An 18272-nucleotide genomic window follows, 5' to 3' on the forward strand; every position below is an offset into this window, starting at 1 on the left:
CGCACCAAACAAAAGAGCTAATTCCCGAAGCAGTGAGCCAATGGTATGCTCATGCATCGGGAGTTAAAAAAAACCAAACCATGCTAACCTGAAAATGTACACACAAAGACATGCTTACCATGCATAAAACATGACTTATGGGCATAAAAATTGTGCATACACAACATGAGTCTGAGGCACAAACACTGTGCCCCTCAAAGTTAGGAGTACAGCATGACTTGGAGCACAACTTTTATATTCCTAAGTCATGCTGTGCTCTTAACTTTTAGGCATACAACGTCTGTGCCTCAACTCATGTTTTATGCACACAACTGCTATGAGCATAACTTAGGTGCATAAATATTCTGCACACAATTTGCACAAATCATGTGGTGTGCAAATAAGTAGCGTCAGAAACTTTACTCCATCTCTGACCAGCATCTACATTTCCAATGTTAAGAAAATAAGTTACGTTTCTGCCCCACTCCGCACTGGGAAATAGCCTTCATTAACATGGGGGTTGTATGGAGAAGTGCTAATGTGTGTGTGCACAGTTTGACTCACATTTATGCCCACATTATTTTGAGCTAAACTCCTTATTACACCAGGAATAAAATTCTGCGCACAAAACTTGCGCACAGCCAAGCACACGTTATTACATCGGGGTCTGCGGTTGGGTGCCGAGGTGACCACGAGGCCCCAGGTGAGGAGGAACAGGCAAGTCCATGCTGGGTCTTCAACTCCTGCTACAAGGTATTCTGAGACTTTCTTGGTATAACAGTCTCCTTTCAAACAGGAGTTGCAAAACCAGGACTGGCTCGGCTGTTCCTTCTGCCCTGGAGCCAGGTGGTCACCCCCCCACTCCACCTGGGAAGAAAGGAAAGAGACAAAGCTGAAGCAGAAGACGGTGGAAGAGAAGGAGGCATCTTTGCGCAGAATGCAACAGGTCTCACCTTGGAAATCAAGCAATCACTGGATTAGTCCAAAAAGTCAGCAGAGTGTGGCCCATCCAGATCCCGCCCTCTCATGACATCGCCAGGCTCAGGCAAGCTGACTGGCTGGAGGGAGACCCAGGGGCTCACTCACGCTGGCTATATTAAGGGGGGACTTGGATGAAGCAGCCCATTAAAAGGTGCCTGGAGACGGGGCTAGCGATGACTTCTCCTTGGCTGCTGCTGCTCATCTCTGCTGCCACAGGTAAGAAGAGACCCGGTTACTGTTTCCTGAAACAGACAGTGAAGAAAGCAAGGCTGTCGAGCAACCACAAAACGGAAACATCGCAAATGGTTACAAAGAGTGAGAAGAAATAGATAAAGGGGGACCCTCAGAAAAATGCTGTCAAACAAAAACGAATTTCTAAAAACCTGTTTGATATATTCATCAGTGCTCGCTTTGCTTTCGCTCGGATTGGTCAGAAACTCGCTCCGCTGTGTGTACAAGAGACATTTTAAACTTAAGTGCCTTTCAGACAGATGAGGGTGTGCAGGGCAGAAGGTTTCTAACTGTTTGTGAACGCTCTGACCCTGGTTCTCTTATAGATCAGGATCCACTGAAGGTGCAGGATTCGTATTGCCACCCAGTAGGAACTTCCTTTCTGTCCCCTCCTGTTTTTTCAAGGCAGGCAGGGTGCCAGAATGCGTCCTCTCCCCAAACCTAAGGCCTAGAAGATGCCCCTGTGGGATCAAGAATTTCCACGTGTAGGATGCAAACTTTATAGCTCGTTCCGGCATCTAAAAGTATAGTTGGACATCACCAACATGGAGAACTGATGAGAGAGAAATACATTTCCTCAGAAATAGATTTTCTCCTGCCCAAGTAAGTTCAGAAATATATTGAAAAGCTATAAAGGCTTTCCTGGGTGGTAGAGGATTACGAGGATTAGTTATAGCCTGTTCTACTAAAATGCAAGCACGCTGGTGCCTCCACCACCCCTCACCCCCTGCAGGCCTCCAGCAGGGCCCTGGCTAAACTTCCCAGCTACACCTACATCATTTATTTGGGGGGGGGGGCAGGGAGAGGGGGGTTCTCAAATGTTGGAGGCGATGGGGTGTGTGTGTCTTTACAGCAAACCTCACTGTGGAAGGGGACTCGTCAGATCTGTGCCAAGCTATGGCTGTCCACGTCTCTGAGGATCCTTTTTCCAGTTTTTGAATGAACATCTTTTGGCTAAAAAAGCCTCTTTCACTTCTCTTTTTAATTATGCCAGCAATCGTTTAGCCTTCCTTCCTCCTTTCTTAATGTGTGGAATACATCTGGACTGCGCTTCTAAGATGGTATTTTTAAACAGTGTCCATGCCTATTGCACACTCTTTCCCTTTGTAGCTGCATCTTATAGTTTGGTTTTTTTTTAACTATTTTCTTCAGTTTGTCAAAGTTTCCCTTTTGAAAGTTTAGTGCTAGAGCCATGGATTTACTTACTGTCCCCATTCCTGTCGTTAATTCACATTTTTTTTTATAACTAAAATTTTATTGAAGTCAGAGCAATACAAAATACATTGAAAACACAATTTGCTTTTCTGTACAGAAACACCATATTTAACCCCTCCCACAAGCCCTCAAACCCTACCCAACTTAACCAAATCAAGAATGCCAAGATGCAAAACAGAGAGAGAAAATGCACATCTAAGAATCAGAGTTATCACTCGCAAGGCTGTCTGTCTGCATCCAGGATATATATGGTTGCCAGATTTTTATAAATTTGTCCAGATCAATCGTATCGCTGTCAATTTCCTTTTAACCAGCAGCATTGTTGGGCAATCCACCTGTTTCCAACTTGCAGCCAGCACCAGCCTTGCAGCTATGACAACTTGAGAAAACAATATCTGTTGAAATGTGTTACGATTTGAAGGAGGAAATGATAACAGTACTATGGGTCTTTAGGTACAGTACATTGTAATATTTCAGATAATAAATGCAGTACATTGTCCCAAAATATAAATACTTTGATACAGCTCCACCAAATATGGAACATAGTACCTTCATATTCACACCCCCTCCAACATTTATCATACAGGTTTGGATAGATCCTTCAAAGTCTCGCTGGGGTTAAATACCAATGATAAAGTAATTTATATCCATTCTCTACTAAAAGGGCTGAGATGGAGCTCTGCTTCAGGGAACTAAAGCAAACATCCCACTCCGCAGTCTCCAAAGGACTTCCCAAATCCGTTTCCCAGGCCATAAAATGTATGGGTTTAGATTTCAAGTCTCCCAGTAGGAACATCTATAGTTTGGATATCAATTTTGTGTCTGGTTGAGGTGAAAACCATAAACCTTCAAATAATAATGTATCTCCTATTAAACGTGATTTGCTTAGTACTAGAATTCACATAGTGAGATAACTGTAAGTAAGCATAATAATCAGCCTGACTCAGTCTATTAAAACCTAACAACCCACTACCATCCCATACCTGACCAATAAGTTGTAACGTCAAACTTCTCCATCTTTGAAACATACCTGATATTAGCCTTGGTGGAAAACCCTTATTATCACAAATCGCTGTCCCCATAAAAAAAAAATGTTCCTCCCCACCAATCCCAGAGTTGTAAAGTGTGCCTTGTCTAAGGAGAAATTGGAAAAGATAATATTCCACAATGTTTAGGAAGCCAAAATTGTCCCATAATAGACACGTTATTAGCATGGGCTTGTTCAATAGTTACACACTGTTTACAGCTGTGTGCCTTATGTCAGTCTACCACCACTTTTAATTCTGCTGCAAAATAATAGTTTTTGAAATTTGGTACTCCTAGTCCACTCAGCTTTAGATTGATATGACATGCCTGGCTACACTTGGCGGCCGCCTTCTCCATATAATACTGAAAATCCGAGCCTGTACTGTTTTAAAATTCTGGTAACTCCATAGGCAAAGTCTGGAAAAGATATAGGAACCTGGGTAGCACATTCAAATTGTCTATTCCATGTATCTAAATCGGCCAGATTTTTATAATTTAAAAAAATGAGATCTACTTTCTCCCAACTTACCTGTACCCCCAGCCATTTGAAAGATGTGCTTGCCCATTTAAATGGAAATGTTACTTGCAATTGTGTTTGATCAGCCTCCTTTAACCATATAGACATAAGATCTGACTTATCGATATTGACTTTACCCAGAAACCTTGCCATATAATCACAATTCTTGTAATAAAGCCTTTAAAGAGTTCAAAGGGTCACTTATGGTGAAAAGGACATCATCCGCAAACATAGACATTTTGTAAGATGTATCCCCCACCAAGATTCCCTGAATATCTATGTTAGCCCTAATCCTTGCAGAGAAGGGCTCCATCCCCAAAGCAACAAATAAAGAGGAGAAGGGGCAACACTGTCTTGTGCCCCTCTGCACTGAAAACATTAAGTCAAATTTGATCATGTTATGATGACTATTGCCAAGCAGCCCCTCCACCATTACCTCTCTCACCAGATCCTGGGCTCCTCTGAGAATTAGATCTAAAATTGCTCGCTCTCTTGTCGGTTCCTGTAACAATTGCTCCATCAAGGAACTTTATCTCCCTAGCATGTCCTGATGTTACATTTACCCAGTCAATATTGGGATAATTGAAATCTCCCATTATTACTACACTACTGATTTGGTTAGTTTCCCTAATTTCTCTAAGCATTTCATCATCCATCTCATCGTTTTGGCCAGGTGGACGGTAGTATACTCCTATTGCCATACTCTTCCCCATACACAAGGGATTTCTACCCAGAAAGATTCGCTTGTGCATATAGTCTCATGCAGGATCTTTATCTTGTTGGACTCTATGCCATCCCAGGCATAAAGCACCACCCCACCTCTCAGATGCTCCTTTCTGTCATTGCGATATAATTTGTACCCAGGTATAGCACTGTCCCATTGGTTGTCTTCCTTCCACCATGTCTCTGAGATACCAATTAAGTCTATGTCATCATTCACTGCTATACATTCTAATTCTCCCATCTTACTTCTTAGACTTCTGGCATTAGATACAAGCATTTCAAAGTCTGTTTTTTGTTTGTATTTTCATTCTGCTTTTTAATTGATAGGGATAAGTTAGAATTTTTTAGCTCAGGTGAGTTTTTAGTTACAGGCACTTGGACTACTTTTCTAATTATTGGAACCTCACTGTCGGGATGCCCTAATTCTAATGCATCATTAGTATCCTTTGAAGATACCTCCCTCTGAACCATGAGCTGCTGAGTGACTTTTTAGCTCCTTCCTTCTACTCTTTCTTTCTAAAACTAAGTAGACAAAATGCCTAAGAAATACAAAAAAAGCAATGCAAAAAAAATCCCTTTTTCAAAAATTAAAAAAAACAAGTGATTAATATTTATTTTATTTATTTATTTGTTCTTATATACCGAAGTTCGTGGAAGACATCACATCGGTTTACAATAAAATTATCCCCCTTCAAAGTAAGGTCTCCGCAGTTAAGTTCAGGCAGAAAAACTTACCTGTTGTAGTTTTTCTCCTCATTTCTTCATGGGTAAGGATCCTTTGTGCGTATCCCAATCTTTCTTGAATTCTGTTACTGTTTTTGCCTCTACCACTGCCTAATAGATATGTAAACATATAAAAAATATAACGGACTTTGTTATGCTCAAAATGCTGTGCAGGATACATTGCATGATCAAAATATCTCTGCCTTAAAAATGGTTGCACAAGCCTCAGAGTTGTATCCCATCGAGACCAAAAGAGACACTGAAGACATGCGGGGTTAAGCAATGTTTATTATATTACTCGTGCTGCATTGTATTATGCTTTGTTATCATTGTGCAATAAAAAATATAATTTACAAAAAAAAAAAAATGGTTGAGCACAGGTAGGGTTGCCCCAGCAACCCAGAGAAGCTGATCCAGTCCTGGGTTTGCCCCACTGCATGCATGGAGTTGAAGTTCTGAATTCGCTTAGAAACATAGGACTACATTTCCATGCATGAAAAAGGGACAAACCCAGAACTTGATCAGCCTGTTCAGGTTCACCTGGGTGAAGTGGCATCCTTAAGCACTGCTCTTTTAAAAAAAAAAAAAATCAGTGCAGGGTGGCAGTTGTAATTCCCATTTCTTTTACTTGATATTAGCACTGCAACAGGAAAAGGGTGTCAGCAAGCCAGAACAGACCCAAAATCTTTCTTCTGAGACAGAGGTCACTGGATAGAAGTGGGTGGAGGGGAGATCCCGTGTGTCCCAGACCCGGGCACGGTACCAAGGACTGATCTTCAGCGTAACATTTCACTATAGCCTCAGCTACTTTCTAGCTAATTCTTCTTTCTGCTATCATGAAACCTATTGCTGTCAGCAGGTTATCTGTGTGCCACCCTCCTGTCCCTGTGTCCAAGAGACAGATGCAGCTGTTTAACAACTCCTTTCCTTTTTTCTTTTATCCGACAGTCATGGCCGCTGAGGAGTGGGAAGTCCCACAGCAGTGTCTGCAGGGACCTGAGTTCTGGTGCCAGGATCAGGAGACAGCGGTTATGTGTGGCAGAGAGGAATACTGCATGCACATCTGGCAGAACACACCCTGGGAGGTGAGAGTTTGCAGGTCACCCAATTCTTTTCTCCTTTTCTTCACACCTCTTGTTTACTCCTCCTTTTAAGAACATAAGAAATTGCCATGCTGGGTCAGACCAAGGGTCCATCAAGCCCAGCATCCTGTTTCCAACAGTGGCCAAACCAGGTCACAAGAACCTGGCAATTACCCAAACACTAAGAAGATCCCATGCTACTGATGCAATTAATAGCAGTGGCTATTCCCTAAGTAAATTTGATTAATAGCCGTTAATGGACTTCTCCTCCAAGAACTTATCCAAACCTTTTTTGAACCCAGCTACACTAACTGCACTAACCACATCCTCTGGCAACAAATTCCAGAGCTTAATTATGCGTTGGGTGAAAAAGAATTTTCTCCGATTTGATTTAAATGTGCTACTTGCTAACTTCATGGAGTGTCCCCTAGTCCTTCTATCATCCGAAAGAGTAAATAATCAATTCACATTTACCTGTTCTAGACCTCTCATGATTTTATAGACCTTTATCATATCCCCCCTCAGCCGTCTCTTCTCCAAGCTGAACAGCCCTAACCTCTTTAGTCTTTCCTCATAGGGGAACTCTTCCATTCCCTTTATCATTTTGGTCGCCCTTCTCAGTACCTTCTCCAGTGCAATTATATCTTTTTTGAGATGCGGTCTCACCATGGAGCGATACAAAAGCATTATGACATTTTCCGTTCTATTAACCATTCCCTTCTTAATCATTCCTAACATTCTGTTTGCTTTTTTGACCGCCACAGCACACTGAACCGACGATTTCAATGTATTATCCACTATGATTCCTACCTCTCTTCATATTTTTTCTTTTTCTGTCCTCCTCTTTCCTGTCCTCTCTTCCCTTACATCACGCTTCCTGTTTCATTTCATTCTCTGATGTAAGTATTACAGCAGCATTACCGCCTGCTGGTTGCAAAACTCAAGTTTGCAAAGAGTAGGGGAGAGACTAAGGGGCTGATGCAGTAAAGTGCGCCCAGCCTAGCACACAAGTAAACTCGCGTTTGGATGTGTTACAGTTACACCCAAAACGTGCACCTAAACAACTGCTTAGCCCAGTGATGGCGCACTCCAGCCCTCGAGTGCCACAAACAGGCCAGGTTTTCAGGATATCCACAATGAATATGCATGAGATAGATTTGCATACAATGGAGGCAGTGCATGCAAATGTTTCTCATGCATATTCATTGTGGATATCCTGAAAACCTGGCCTATTTGTGGCACTCGAGGACTGGAGTTTGTCCCCCTCTGGCTTAGCTGATAGCGTTCGTCACCTGGAAATTTCATGTAGATAGAGCTATTAGCTATCACCTTCTGATGCAGAAAATCCCCCGTGTCCAATGCATACCTGTTACCGTGGCAAACCTAACTCCAGCCCAGGAGCTCACATCAAGGCATTCTGCGAGTCAAGGGCTCATGTTCACCTGTATAAGTTGGCTGTATGTGGGAGTAAATGGAAAAACAGACTTGTCCACATAAGTGTTCTGGAGGCATGTATTCGAGGCATGTGCGTACACTGTATTTTTAATATGCACAGCGTGATTTGGGCAAGACAACTAAAATATTGGCTGGACAGTGCTTAAGGTTTGTTTTATGTGTTTTCTTAAATAGTTCCAAAAAATCTACTGCATGTCATTAACGTGCCTAACTTAGGTTCTTTTTTCCGCTGTCTAACAGTTTATGATTTCAGCAACAGAAATTTGACCAAGGGCTAGATTTCCCCTTTTGGGACCAATGCAGTGGGCGCAGAGCCACATCTCCTGGGCACCTGAGGCGTTTGAGCATTAGAGACGCACAATGTATCCCTGGCTCGTGCTTTTTACCACACCAGCTCATTTTAATATAACATCGGGCGCCCAGGAGAGGTGGCTGTGCGCACACTGAGCACTCAATACAAGCGCCTGTTGTACCGTGCGTCTCATTGCATCGGCCCCTAAAAGAGCAAAGTAAAAAAGCGACATTCTTACACGGATGAGTTTAAAAGGCCACTAGATGGAGCTCTCACTCTCTGCAATTCAAACCCATACGTACATAAAAATAGTAGTTTAGAATTTATTGCTACGACTGATAACATAATGAGACTAATTAAAGTAATAATAATGGATAATGAGAATAAGAATAAGAATACAACTAGAATAGAAATAAGATACAGGAGAGTCTATATATATATATATATGTGTGTGTGTGTGTGTGAATCTGTAACTTCCCTGAATCGGTCCCCAGTAGTGACAGTCTGTACCAGTCTCTCTGGGAACTCAGTACTGGGGCAAGGCATGCGTTGAGCGTCTAGCTGCCACCTGTACCAAACCTCATAGTAACGATGGCAGAAAAAGACCCAAATAGGTCCATCCAGTCTGCCCAGCAAGTTTCTTACAGTAGTAACTGCCGCTCCATGCAGGACACCTTCATGTTTCTATTAAGGGTGGCAACCGCCGCTCCTCCCAGTTACTCCCAAGCCTTATGGCTAAGGGAAGTAATAGCAATCAAAACCAAGCAACTGTCAAGCGCATAACAAAATTACTGCTAGCAACATTTTTTCAGCCCTTCCTGATAATTCATGCAATGCTAGTGCTTGAATGGGCTTTGCTTTTGGACTTGGCCATCGAAGCAGTCCTGCACGTTTCCCCTATTGTCTGCTTATCGGTACCCTGGACCGTAAAAGCCAGGGCCCAGTGTTGGCTGTCGTCTGAATCCAATTCCTATCCTCCCCCCCTCCCCCGCCATCGAAGCAGGTGTATCAAAATCATGTAAGCTAATTGGTTAAGGAAGTATTTACAATCTCTCTTTTTATACCATTATTTCCCCTCCTTTATCTGTTAAGTGAGGCCACTAAAAGGCAGCCCAGGGACAGTAATGCCCGCTGCTATGTGGAGAGACCTGGGTTAGAGTCCCAGGTCAGCGGGGCTGGCGGTGCTGTGGAAACAGCATTCAGGGGCTCTGGAGGTCATGGGGAGAGTCAGTCATTGCACCATGGCAACACCTGTTTAACCCGCAGTTGGACGCGGGTTTTGGACAGCTTGTCCACAACCGCTTATTCTATAAGGGGATTAGTGCGTCCAAAACGCATGTCCAACCCCCTCCTGCAAAACTAATAGCGCTCAACACATGCAAATGCACGTTGATGGGGCTATTAGCTATTCTCCCTCAATTAAAAAAAAAAAAAATGTGCGTCCAACCCGCACATCTTTACCCTCAGAAATTAACATCTGCCCGGAGCAGGCATTAATTTCTGAGCAGCCCAAAAAGTTGTACAGAAAAGCAGAAAATGGCTGCTTTTCTGTACTTCCTCCGACTTAGTATCGTGGCGATATGAAGTCAGAGGAACAAAAAGGAGGGCTCATGTTTGTGACTGATTCCCACAGCAGGGAGCTGGACTATCTCGGAGGCAGAGCACCTGACGGTTGCCCTGATTTCCTTCCTCTCCTCCCCCCCCCCCAACAAGGATGGCCCTACCTCTGAGCACCAGCACTTTCTAGAAAAAAAGCTCTGGAAAAAGGTATTGTCTACAACCTACCTGCTGATCTTTTTACTTCTTAAAAAAAAACAAAAAACCACAAAACAAAAATAAAGATTAAAAAAATGTTAAAAGCCAAATTTTGGGCGATTCTCTCAGGCTATCTCCATGACAGATTTGCCACAGGCAGGCCCATAGCTGAGCCCAGTATCTGATTGTGTGCCTGCCAAACTTAAGGAGGATCTGAGAGGCTACTCTACGATTCATGAAAATCAGATTTTTACATAGCTGGTTTTTTTTTTTTGGTTCATTTCTTTCTACATACATATTTAAACATTGTTGTTGATGTGCTTTATAATTGTGATCTGTAGTGGCAATCTGGTAAACCTCCCCACATGGATTATCCAAATGGTTGATCATGATCAGGGCTGACTTTTTTTTTTCTTTTGGGGCAGGGGTGACCTGTGCAGCTGTATGGGACACTGTGCAAGGGTGTGCCTGTACAATCTGCACACTTAAGCCCTGTGGTGTTGTGAGTAGTAGTGAATAGCTGTCACATCTGCCCTAGGGAACAATCCTTTGCTATGACTTCCACTCACCCTGCCTCCCCAGCCCTGACCTCCACAGTGGTGCAATCTGTGCTTCTGCAACTGCCTGCTTCCCTATGATCTGCATGAGACCTGCGGGGATCTGCGTAGATCAAGCTTCATAGCAGTGGCGTAGCTACGGGTGGGCCTGGGTGGGCAGTGGCCCACTTACTTTTCATTCAGACCCACCAAAACTGTTTTGCAGAACACTGCAGCCAATAGAAAGCAGGCAGCATCCAAGTTCAGGTCAATAACGTATTATCAGAAAAAATCAATCTCAAAACAGGAGTACCACAGGGATCAGCCCTGTCGGCAACCATCTTTAACATATACACGCTTTCCTTATGCCATCTACTTGCAGGACTCGGAATCATACATTACATTTATGCAGACGATATTCAACTAATCCTACCCATAGAAGACACATTAGAGAAAATGTTAAATCTAGTTAACATGTATCTAGACATTGTAAAACAACTACTAAACCAAATGGAACTTGTGATTAATATTGATAAAACAGAATTTCTACACTTAGAACGGAAAAATACTGAAATCAGCCAAACACCAATAATCCTCAAAGACAACCAGAAAATTGAACTAGCTGAAAAAGTACGTAATCTTGGAATAATAATGGACCCTGAAATCAATCTAAAACAGCACATATCACTGAAAGTAAAAGAAGGCTATGCAAAACTAATGATCCTCAGAAGGCTAAAACCACTACTAACACCAGATCATTTCAGAACAGTACTTCAGGCACTAGTCTTTTCCAGCATTGACTATTGCAATGCACTTTTACTAGGTCTCCCAAATACAACATTAAGACCACTTCAAATACTACAAAACACAGCAGTCAGAATACTAACTGGAAAAAGAAGGAGGGACCATATAACTGAAACTCTAGCGGAATTACATTGGCTACCCATAGAACACAGAATAAAATACAAAGCCTTATGTACCATACATAAACTAATACATGATGAAAAATCGGACTGGCTAAACACAGCACTATGAGTACTCGTCCCACACAGAAACCTTCGATCAGCAAATAAAGCACTCTTAACCATTCCTTCAGTAAAAACGGCAAGACTAACCCAAGTGAGAGAAAGGGCCTTATCATTAGCAGGCCCCACACTTTGGAACACAATGCCTATAGAGATCAGATTACAAAGAGATCTCAAGACATTTAGGAAAAGTTTGAAAACATGGCTTTTTAAACAAGCATTTTATAAAGCGACGGGAAAATAGAAAACATTCAGGAATTGGCAGAAGAGCACCGATGCACAGCACTTAGAAACATACAGTAGAGGGGTCTATGAACTCTACATCACTATAAACATAATTGTAACACTATGAATAATGAATTTTACCCGTAAACAGTACCTTCCTGGTACACTCGGTCATGACCTACTTCACCAAACAATTGTTTGTCTTTAATGATTTATTGTAACCGAACCTTTGACGGCACCTGTTAGAATGTACTATAGTACGCTTTTCCCTACATTAATTTATATGCCAACATATAAACCGTTGCGATGGTGGATAACTTAGCGACGGTATAGAAAAGATTTTAAATAAATAAATAAAATAAATGCAGAGAGTAGCACCCAACGGAGAAAAAAAAATTCAAGAAGGGCGCGCTATCATAGTCAGAAACAATGGTTACCCAAGTTGTGCTGTGCAGAGACCATGTCAAGAGTCAGGCAATCGGCAGCATTTCGGCAATCAGTAGGAGCGTGGTGCACAAAGCCGCTAAACTCGCAAATGGAGCAAGTTTGGGCGGCCAGGGCTGCACCGCCCAAGAGGAGTCTGCGAGCACCGCGCAGGACGCACGTTCGCATTGCAGAGTCAGAGAGGAGCACGTAGGCAGCTCAGCAGACTGCACGAACCTGTTAGGAGCAAGTAAAGGGTCAGGTGCCCGAGGCAGGCGTGGCGTGGCTCTCTGGCTACCTTGCTTGTATACCCCACACACTACGGAGAGGAAGCCTTTATTATTCAGCAGGGCTAAATGCTAAGGGACTAAAGCACTCATCTGCACTGCTGGCAGTAGTGAAGTTGGATGGAGGAGGGGGGAAAAGAGTGAGGGGAGGGGGGAGGAAGGGGAGGGGGGGGGTCAAAGATAGGCTTGGGAGAAGGGGGTTTGAGTGTGAGGAGGAGGCTGGAGATGGGCTTGGGGAGGGAGCTTTAATGTAAGGAGGAGGCTGGAGATGGGGGAGGGAGGAATGAGTGTGAGGGGAGGGGAAATGAGTGTGAGGGGACAGAGAACTGGGCTGGGCTGGGAGGGGGAGGAGTCTGGAGATGTTCTTGGGGGAGGGGGCTCGAGCCAGGGTTGCCAACTGTATGGATTTTCTCCGGACAGCATGGAATTTTAAGGTACTGTCTGGAAGGTAGACGGAGTGCTAAAATGTCTGGAAATTGTCTGGATTTTAACCCTCCAGTCGAGCACAGCTACGTTTTTATTTGCATCTCCTTACCCAGACTGAAGATGCTGTGGTTTAACTCTACATCCAGCGGTGGTGCCGCCACAGCTGCTGACAGTTGCCTGCTTATTCCTTACGGCCACGCATCCTCCTGCTCATCGCCAAAGCCAGGCCACCGTTATCTACCCTCCCGCTGGCGGGCCACGATAAAAGGCCCCACGGGGCTGCTGGCAGCTTCTCTCCCACTCGCGGCGCAATAAAATAAAGGTTCAGTGTGGCAGTCGGCACCTCTTCTCCCGACTGCATGAAAGGAGAAAAGGACCCCGCCGAGCTGCTGACACCTCCCTGCCCGCCCACTGAAGAACAAAGTAGGGTCGCCGGCACATCGCCTCCCTCCTGCGGTGCAGCGAATAAAGACCTCCAGCACCTGTAGGGCCCACCCAGGTTAACCTCGGGCCCAGCCAGATATTCATTTCTGGCTATGCCACTGCTTCATAGAGAAGCTGGCAGAGGATGAAGCAGGCTGTTGCAGATCAGAAGCACCACCTCTACGTTCCTCCTGCTGGTTGGAAGGGGCAGAAAATGAGAATGTGAAAATAAACTCAATAGGGGGCAGCACTTAGTCTTGATGCAGACTGAAATATCAGGGACAGGCAAGCCCACCCATCACAGCAAACCGGTGAAACAAAACAGCCAGAGAGCTCCCCCCCCCCCCCCCCCCCCCCAGTGCTCATCTCAGTCTCTGACCCTCAAGTTCCCAGAATACTTTGTTTCCAACAATCTCTTTTAAACCACAAGGACCAATTCAGATGCTCAGAGGCAGGGCTATGATTCAGTATTCTGAGCCTAGCTCTACATAACTCCGGTCTTTGGCTCTGCGTGGAAGGCATTCGCCTCTGACTTGGCAAACCTCAGTCTGGGGGCCACTCAGATGTAGGCTCTGCCAATATGAGGCACTGTATTCTGTGAGCAGTGCCCTCTGGTGGTCTGTGCACAATCCCACAAGCACAGGGGCAGAGTACCCTGGTCCTTTGGGCAGAGCCGGAATAAGGGGCTGTGCACCCATAGGTAATGTGTGGAGGGGTACAAATCTGCAAACCCTCCTTCCCAAATCCTCCTCTCAGGGCATTCCTCCCACCTCACTTTGAAATCATGGATCCCTGAGGCTGCAGCAGCAAAAAAAAAAAACCACAGGAAAAATCAGCATCAGGCCTTCAGCAGCACCTCTTGTGCTGATGGATCCTATGATACCCCACCCCCTCCTCCTATATGGGATCCCTATTACCAGGGTTCTCCAAGGATAAGCAGGTTGGTAGTCCTCACACATGGGTTTAAAAACCAACTCCATCACAGTTCATCTCAGTGCAGTGGTGTAGATGGCGCGCTGGTCTCTGTACAGCCTATAGTTGTACGATTCATGCGGGGCCTGCTTCAGTTGAAGCCTCCCCTAAGGCCTCCCCCTCTGTCTTGGGAGCTCAATGTGATGTTAGCTTAGCTGATGAAAGCTCCCTTCGAGCCACTGTGCACCTATGACCCCAAGTACCTGACCTGGAAGGTCATATTTTTGGTGGCTGTGACCTCAGCGCACAAGCTCAGCCAGCTGCAAGCCTCAGTGACTTATCCATATTACACTAAGTTTTATCATGACAAGGTGGTCTTGTGCACACACCCTAAGTTCCTCCTAAGGTGATGATGATTTCCACCTTAACCAGTCAATCATCCTGCCAATATTCTTTCCCAGGCCCCGTTCGCACCAAGGCGAATGAGCCCTGCACAGTTTGAACTCAAGCGAGCCTTAGCTTTCTATCTGGAGTGGACAGACGCCCATAGACAATCCACCCAACTTTTTATTTCTTTTGAAAGGAATAGGTTGGGCGTTCTGTTGCCAAATAGACACTATCCAGTTGGCTAGCATATTGCATCTCCTTCTGTTACCCAGGCAGGATTTCAACTTGGGGAAAATGTCAAGGCTCATTCTGTCTGAGCCATGGCAGCGTCAGTGTCCCACTTATGAGCAGTTCCCTTGGAGGAGATCTGCAAAGCTGTGACGTGGAGTTCTCTCCACACATTCACTTCTCACTATTGTCTGGATAGGGATGGCCAAAGCGCCAGTAGGTTTGGCCAGTCTAGCCTTCGGAACCTGTTTGAGGTGTAGAAGCCAACTCTCCCCACCTAAGGCCTGTTATTTGGGTTCAGGTTGTTTCCCCCCTCTGTTACCAAGAGCACCGGTGTTGTTGTGCCCGTTGGCACCTGGTTAGTTGGCTGTTGGTCCCCTTTTGTGTTGGGGAGCTGTTACAAGTAAGCAACTCTGCTAAACCTATGGGAAGAGTGGGGTGCCGCAGGGTCCGCAATGCGCCAGTACCTGTTTGGCACTGGAGGCAGTTGCCTATGTCTAAATCCAAGCCTGCACATGGGACAATAATCATACTTGGGACCTCTCCGGATTTGGCCCGGAGACTCCGGAATTCTAAAAGAATTACCGGGTCTCCGGGCCAATACCGGAAATCTCCGGGTGCTGCAGCAAAACCAATCTGCTTGGATCCGGAAAGAAGAAAGGAACGTCATTGGTCTTGCGCGGCTGAAAAAGGTAGAAATCACTGTCGAGTTCCTCCATCTCCAGACCTTTTTAACTCTTAATTTTACTTCCTTGTGACACCACCTGTTCCTGCACAGCCTGTTTCCTGTATCCAGTCACTTGCCCGCCCCATCCTGTTTGCCTTGGCCAATCAACATTGCAATTTCCTGCCCGTGCATCAAACAAGGAGTAAGAAACAGGCAGCGTCCACTTCCGCAGCAAAGGAGGAGAAGGAAGAGGCTGCTGCTGCTCCAGGAGCCCAAGTCAGAGTCTGCCGTTGCTAGTGTGTTTTGAAAGGTGGGGGAGAGAGAGAATGAATGAGCATGTCTGTGAGAGTGAGTGAGTGTGTATTTGTGTAGGAAGAAGAGAGCTGAGAGTGTATGTAGGTGAATAGGAGAGAGCTGAGTGCAAGTGAACATGGGTGTGAAAGTGAGCGGGCATGTGTGTATGGAAGAGGGAGAGATATGAATATGTGTGTGTGTGTGAGTGTTAGTGGGAGAATGGCAGAAGTAAAGGTGTAAATGGACATGTGAGAATGTGAGAGAATGAGCAGTGAAAGTAAGTGTGAACATGTAAGAGTGTTTATGAGAGCAAATTTGGGAGCATCCAGTCGCAGTGTGCAGTTGCCCTCCCTCCTTCCCCCCCCCCCCCCCTGCTAATCCATGGTAATCTCAGGGTGACTAGAAGACAATATTTCCCAGGTATGACAATAATGCCAAATCACAGTAAAGTCCTTCAAACAGAGTTTCCCAGTAAACTTATCACAGTCCATTGCCTTCTTTTGGTCTGCTCCTGACTGCGTAACGTTCTCTGCCTTTTCACGCCACCCCATCCTGTTTCCTGCCTGGAAAGGGAGAGGCTGCCCCTGTTGATTGAGATTTGGCACCGCTGCAAAGCAGTAAATCTTCAGCCAGCCTGCAGAAGCCTCTTATGCCTATTGACAAATCCAGGCCTGACACACGTCACTTTTTCTCTTGCTTAAAATATAAAACCGGGTTTCAGGATTTCTGCATAAGCACTCTGCTCGTGCAGAGGACCTCAGCCAAGGCTTGGTAATTGCTTCCAGCACCTGAGTGAATTTCACGTATTTCAGAAAATAAACAAAGACATTTCCACTCCTCTTTTGGAGTACAGGCTAAACTGTACCCATGCCCTGACTTTGATGCAGAGCTAACCTCTTTGACCCCATAGACAAACAAAAGCACCAGATAATACACTTCTGTTTTGGTTTTCTCAATTGCAACAGAATGCGACTGCAAGAAGTCTTACAAGCACCCGCAAAACAGACCACATCACTCCTGTCCTCAAGGAACTTCATTGGCTCCCTATTTTCCTTTCGTATCACCTACAAATGCCTCTCTATTATTCACAAAACCATCCACAGCAACAACATTCATTGGCTCGACAACTCTCTCCACCTGCACACATCCAGCCGCCCCCCGACCAGATACACCTGTAAGGGAACCCTCCATACCCCGTCCTCAAGTCCACACACCTCTGCACCACAAAACACCGCGGCCTTCTCCCTAGACGGACCCACCCTCTGGAACTCGATGCCAACGGATCTTCGGCTAGAGCCACATACACAAACATTTAAAAAAAACCTCAAGACTTGGCTATTCAAACAAGCCTTCCCTGAATAGTACCACCCCCCCCCCCCCCCCCCCCACACACACACACACACACACACACACCCCGCCCCTCCTACCGCTTTACTGGACTCTTGCAGACACCCTGAAACCTTTCTTACTATAATGTTCCTGCCCACTACCTCCTAAATACTTTTTATTCTCCCTCTAAAGCGCTCCTCCCTTTTCTTACCCCTTACACGAATATCACTGTACCTTTGTATATAACACGACTGTACCCTCGTATCTACTGTATATACCTGATCCCGTTAATACTGTACAAGTTATACCCCCCCAAGTTCCGATCTCCCCTGTTTTTTGTACTTTCATTGTTCAGTTCCATGTAGACTGATATGATGCTTCGATGAATACCGGTCTATAAAAAAAAAACAAAAAAAGTTTAAATAAATAAATAAAGCTGTCCTAAGCAGTGCTCCAAGCAAATTATTCCAGCAAAGCCTAAACTCCGGAGGGCAGATTATGATGGCACTGCCAAACTGTCAGGTTGTGGATTGCCATTCTTCTGATTTTAGGTGTTAACCAGTAAGTTCTGATAAAACACCCCTCATGCAAAAAAAATAAAATAAAATAGGTGTTTATTAAATAAATATCAGAAAAGCAGCACTTCCCCTGGTCCTCTCTCACCCCTCCTTTGTCCTTTCCGGATCCTCTGCTTTGTTTTTGTGCCTTTTCCACGATAACGACTCCTCAGCTGCACAAATGCATGTACTTGATTCAAGCAGAAAAGATATCCAACAATAGTGCCTGCCCTGGGAAACCCCCCCCCCCCCCCCAATAAACACTAATCAGCTAGAAAATAAACACCTAAAACCAGAAGCCTTAAATATGGGTCAACTCCATTTCAAAACTTAGTTAAAAGATATTCAAGCAGATATTCCGTGGGGGAAGCCAGAACTGGTTTACACCACCGGCTCCTTTCCACCTCCTTGGGCCTTGCAAATATGGTGGCAGACTTCCATTCCGGGTTGTTCCACCAGAAATGAATCCCTGTGTATCGGACACAGAAAGGGGTGGAATTGACACAAGTTGAATATTGGGAGCTGTAGTGCTTATCAAAGCAAGAGCTGAAGCCTTGATGACGGCCATTGTTGC

The 18272-nt window shown here is 44.9% G+C and overlaps 1 protein-coding gene across 1 annotated transcript in view; it reads left to right on the forward strand.

The window, feature by feature from the left end:
• The first annotated feature begins 1116 nt into the window (after nucleotides 1-1116).
• Nucleotides 1117-18272, forward strand: part of LOC115092872 (prosaposin-like) — a 91101-nt gene continuing 73945 nt past the window's right edge. The window contains exons 1-2 of the mRNA XM_029604261.1: nucleotides 1117-1176; nucleotides 6344-6480. Coding sequence (XP_029460121.1) covers nucleotides 1134-1176; nucleotides 6344-6480 — 180 coding nt within the window. The 5' untranslated portion in view covers nucleotides 1117-1133. The remainder of the gene's footprint in view (nucleotides 1177-6343; nucleotides 6481-18272) is intronic.

This window comes from Rhinatrema bivittatum, chromosome 5 (assembly GCF_901001135.1).
Source record: "Rhinatrema bivittatum chromosome 5, aRhiBiv1.1, whole genome shotgun sequence".
In the NCBI taxonomy this organism is placed as follows: domain Eukaryota; kingdom Metazoa; phylum Chordata; class Amphibia; order Gymnophiona; family Rhinatrematidae; genus Rhinatrema; species Rhinatrema bivittatum.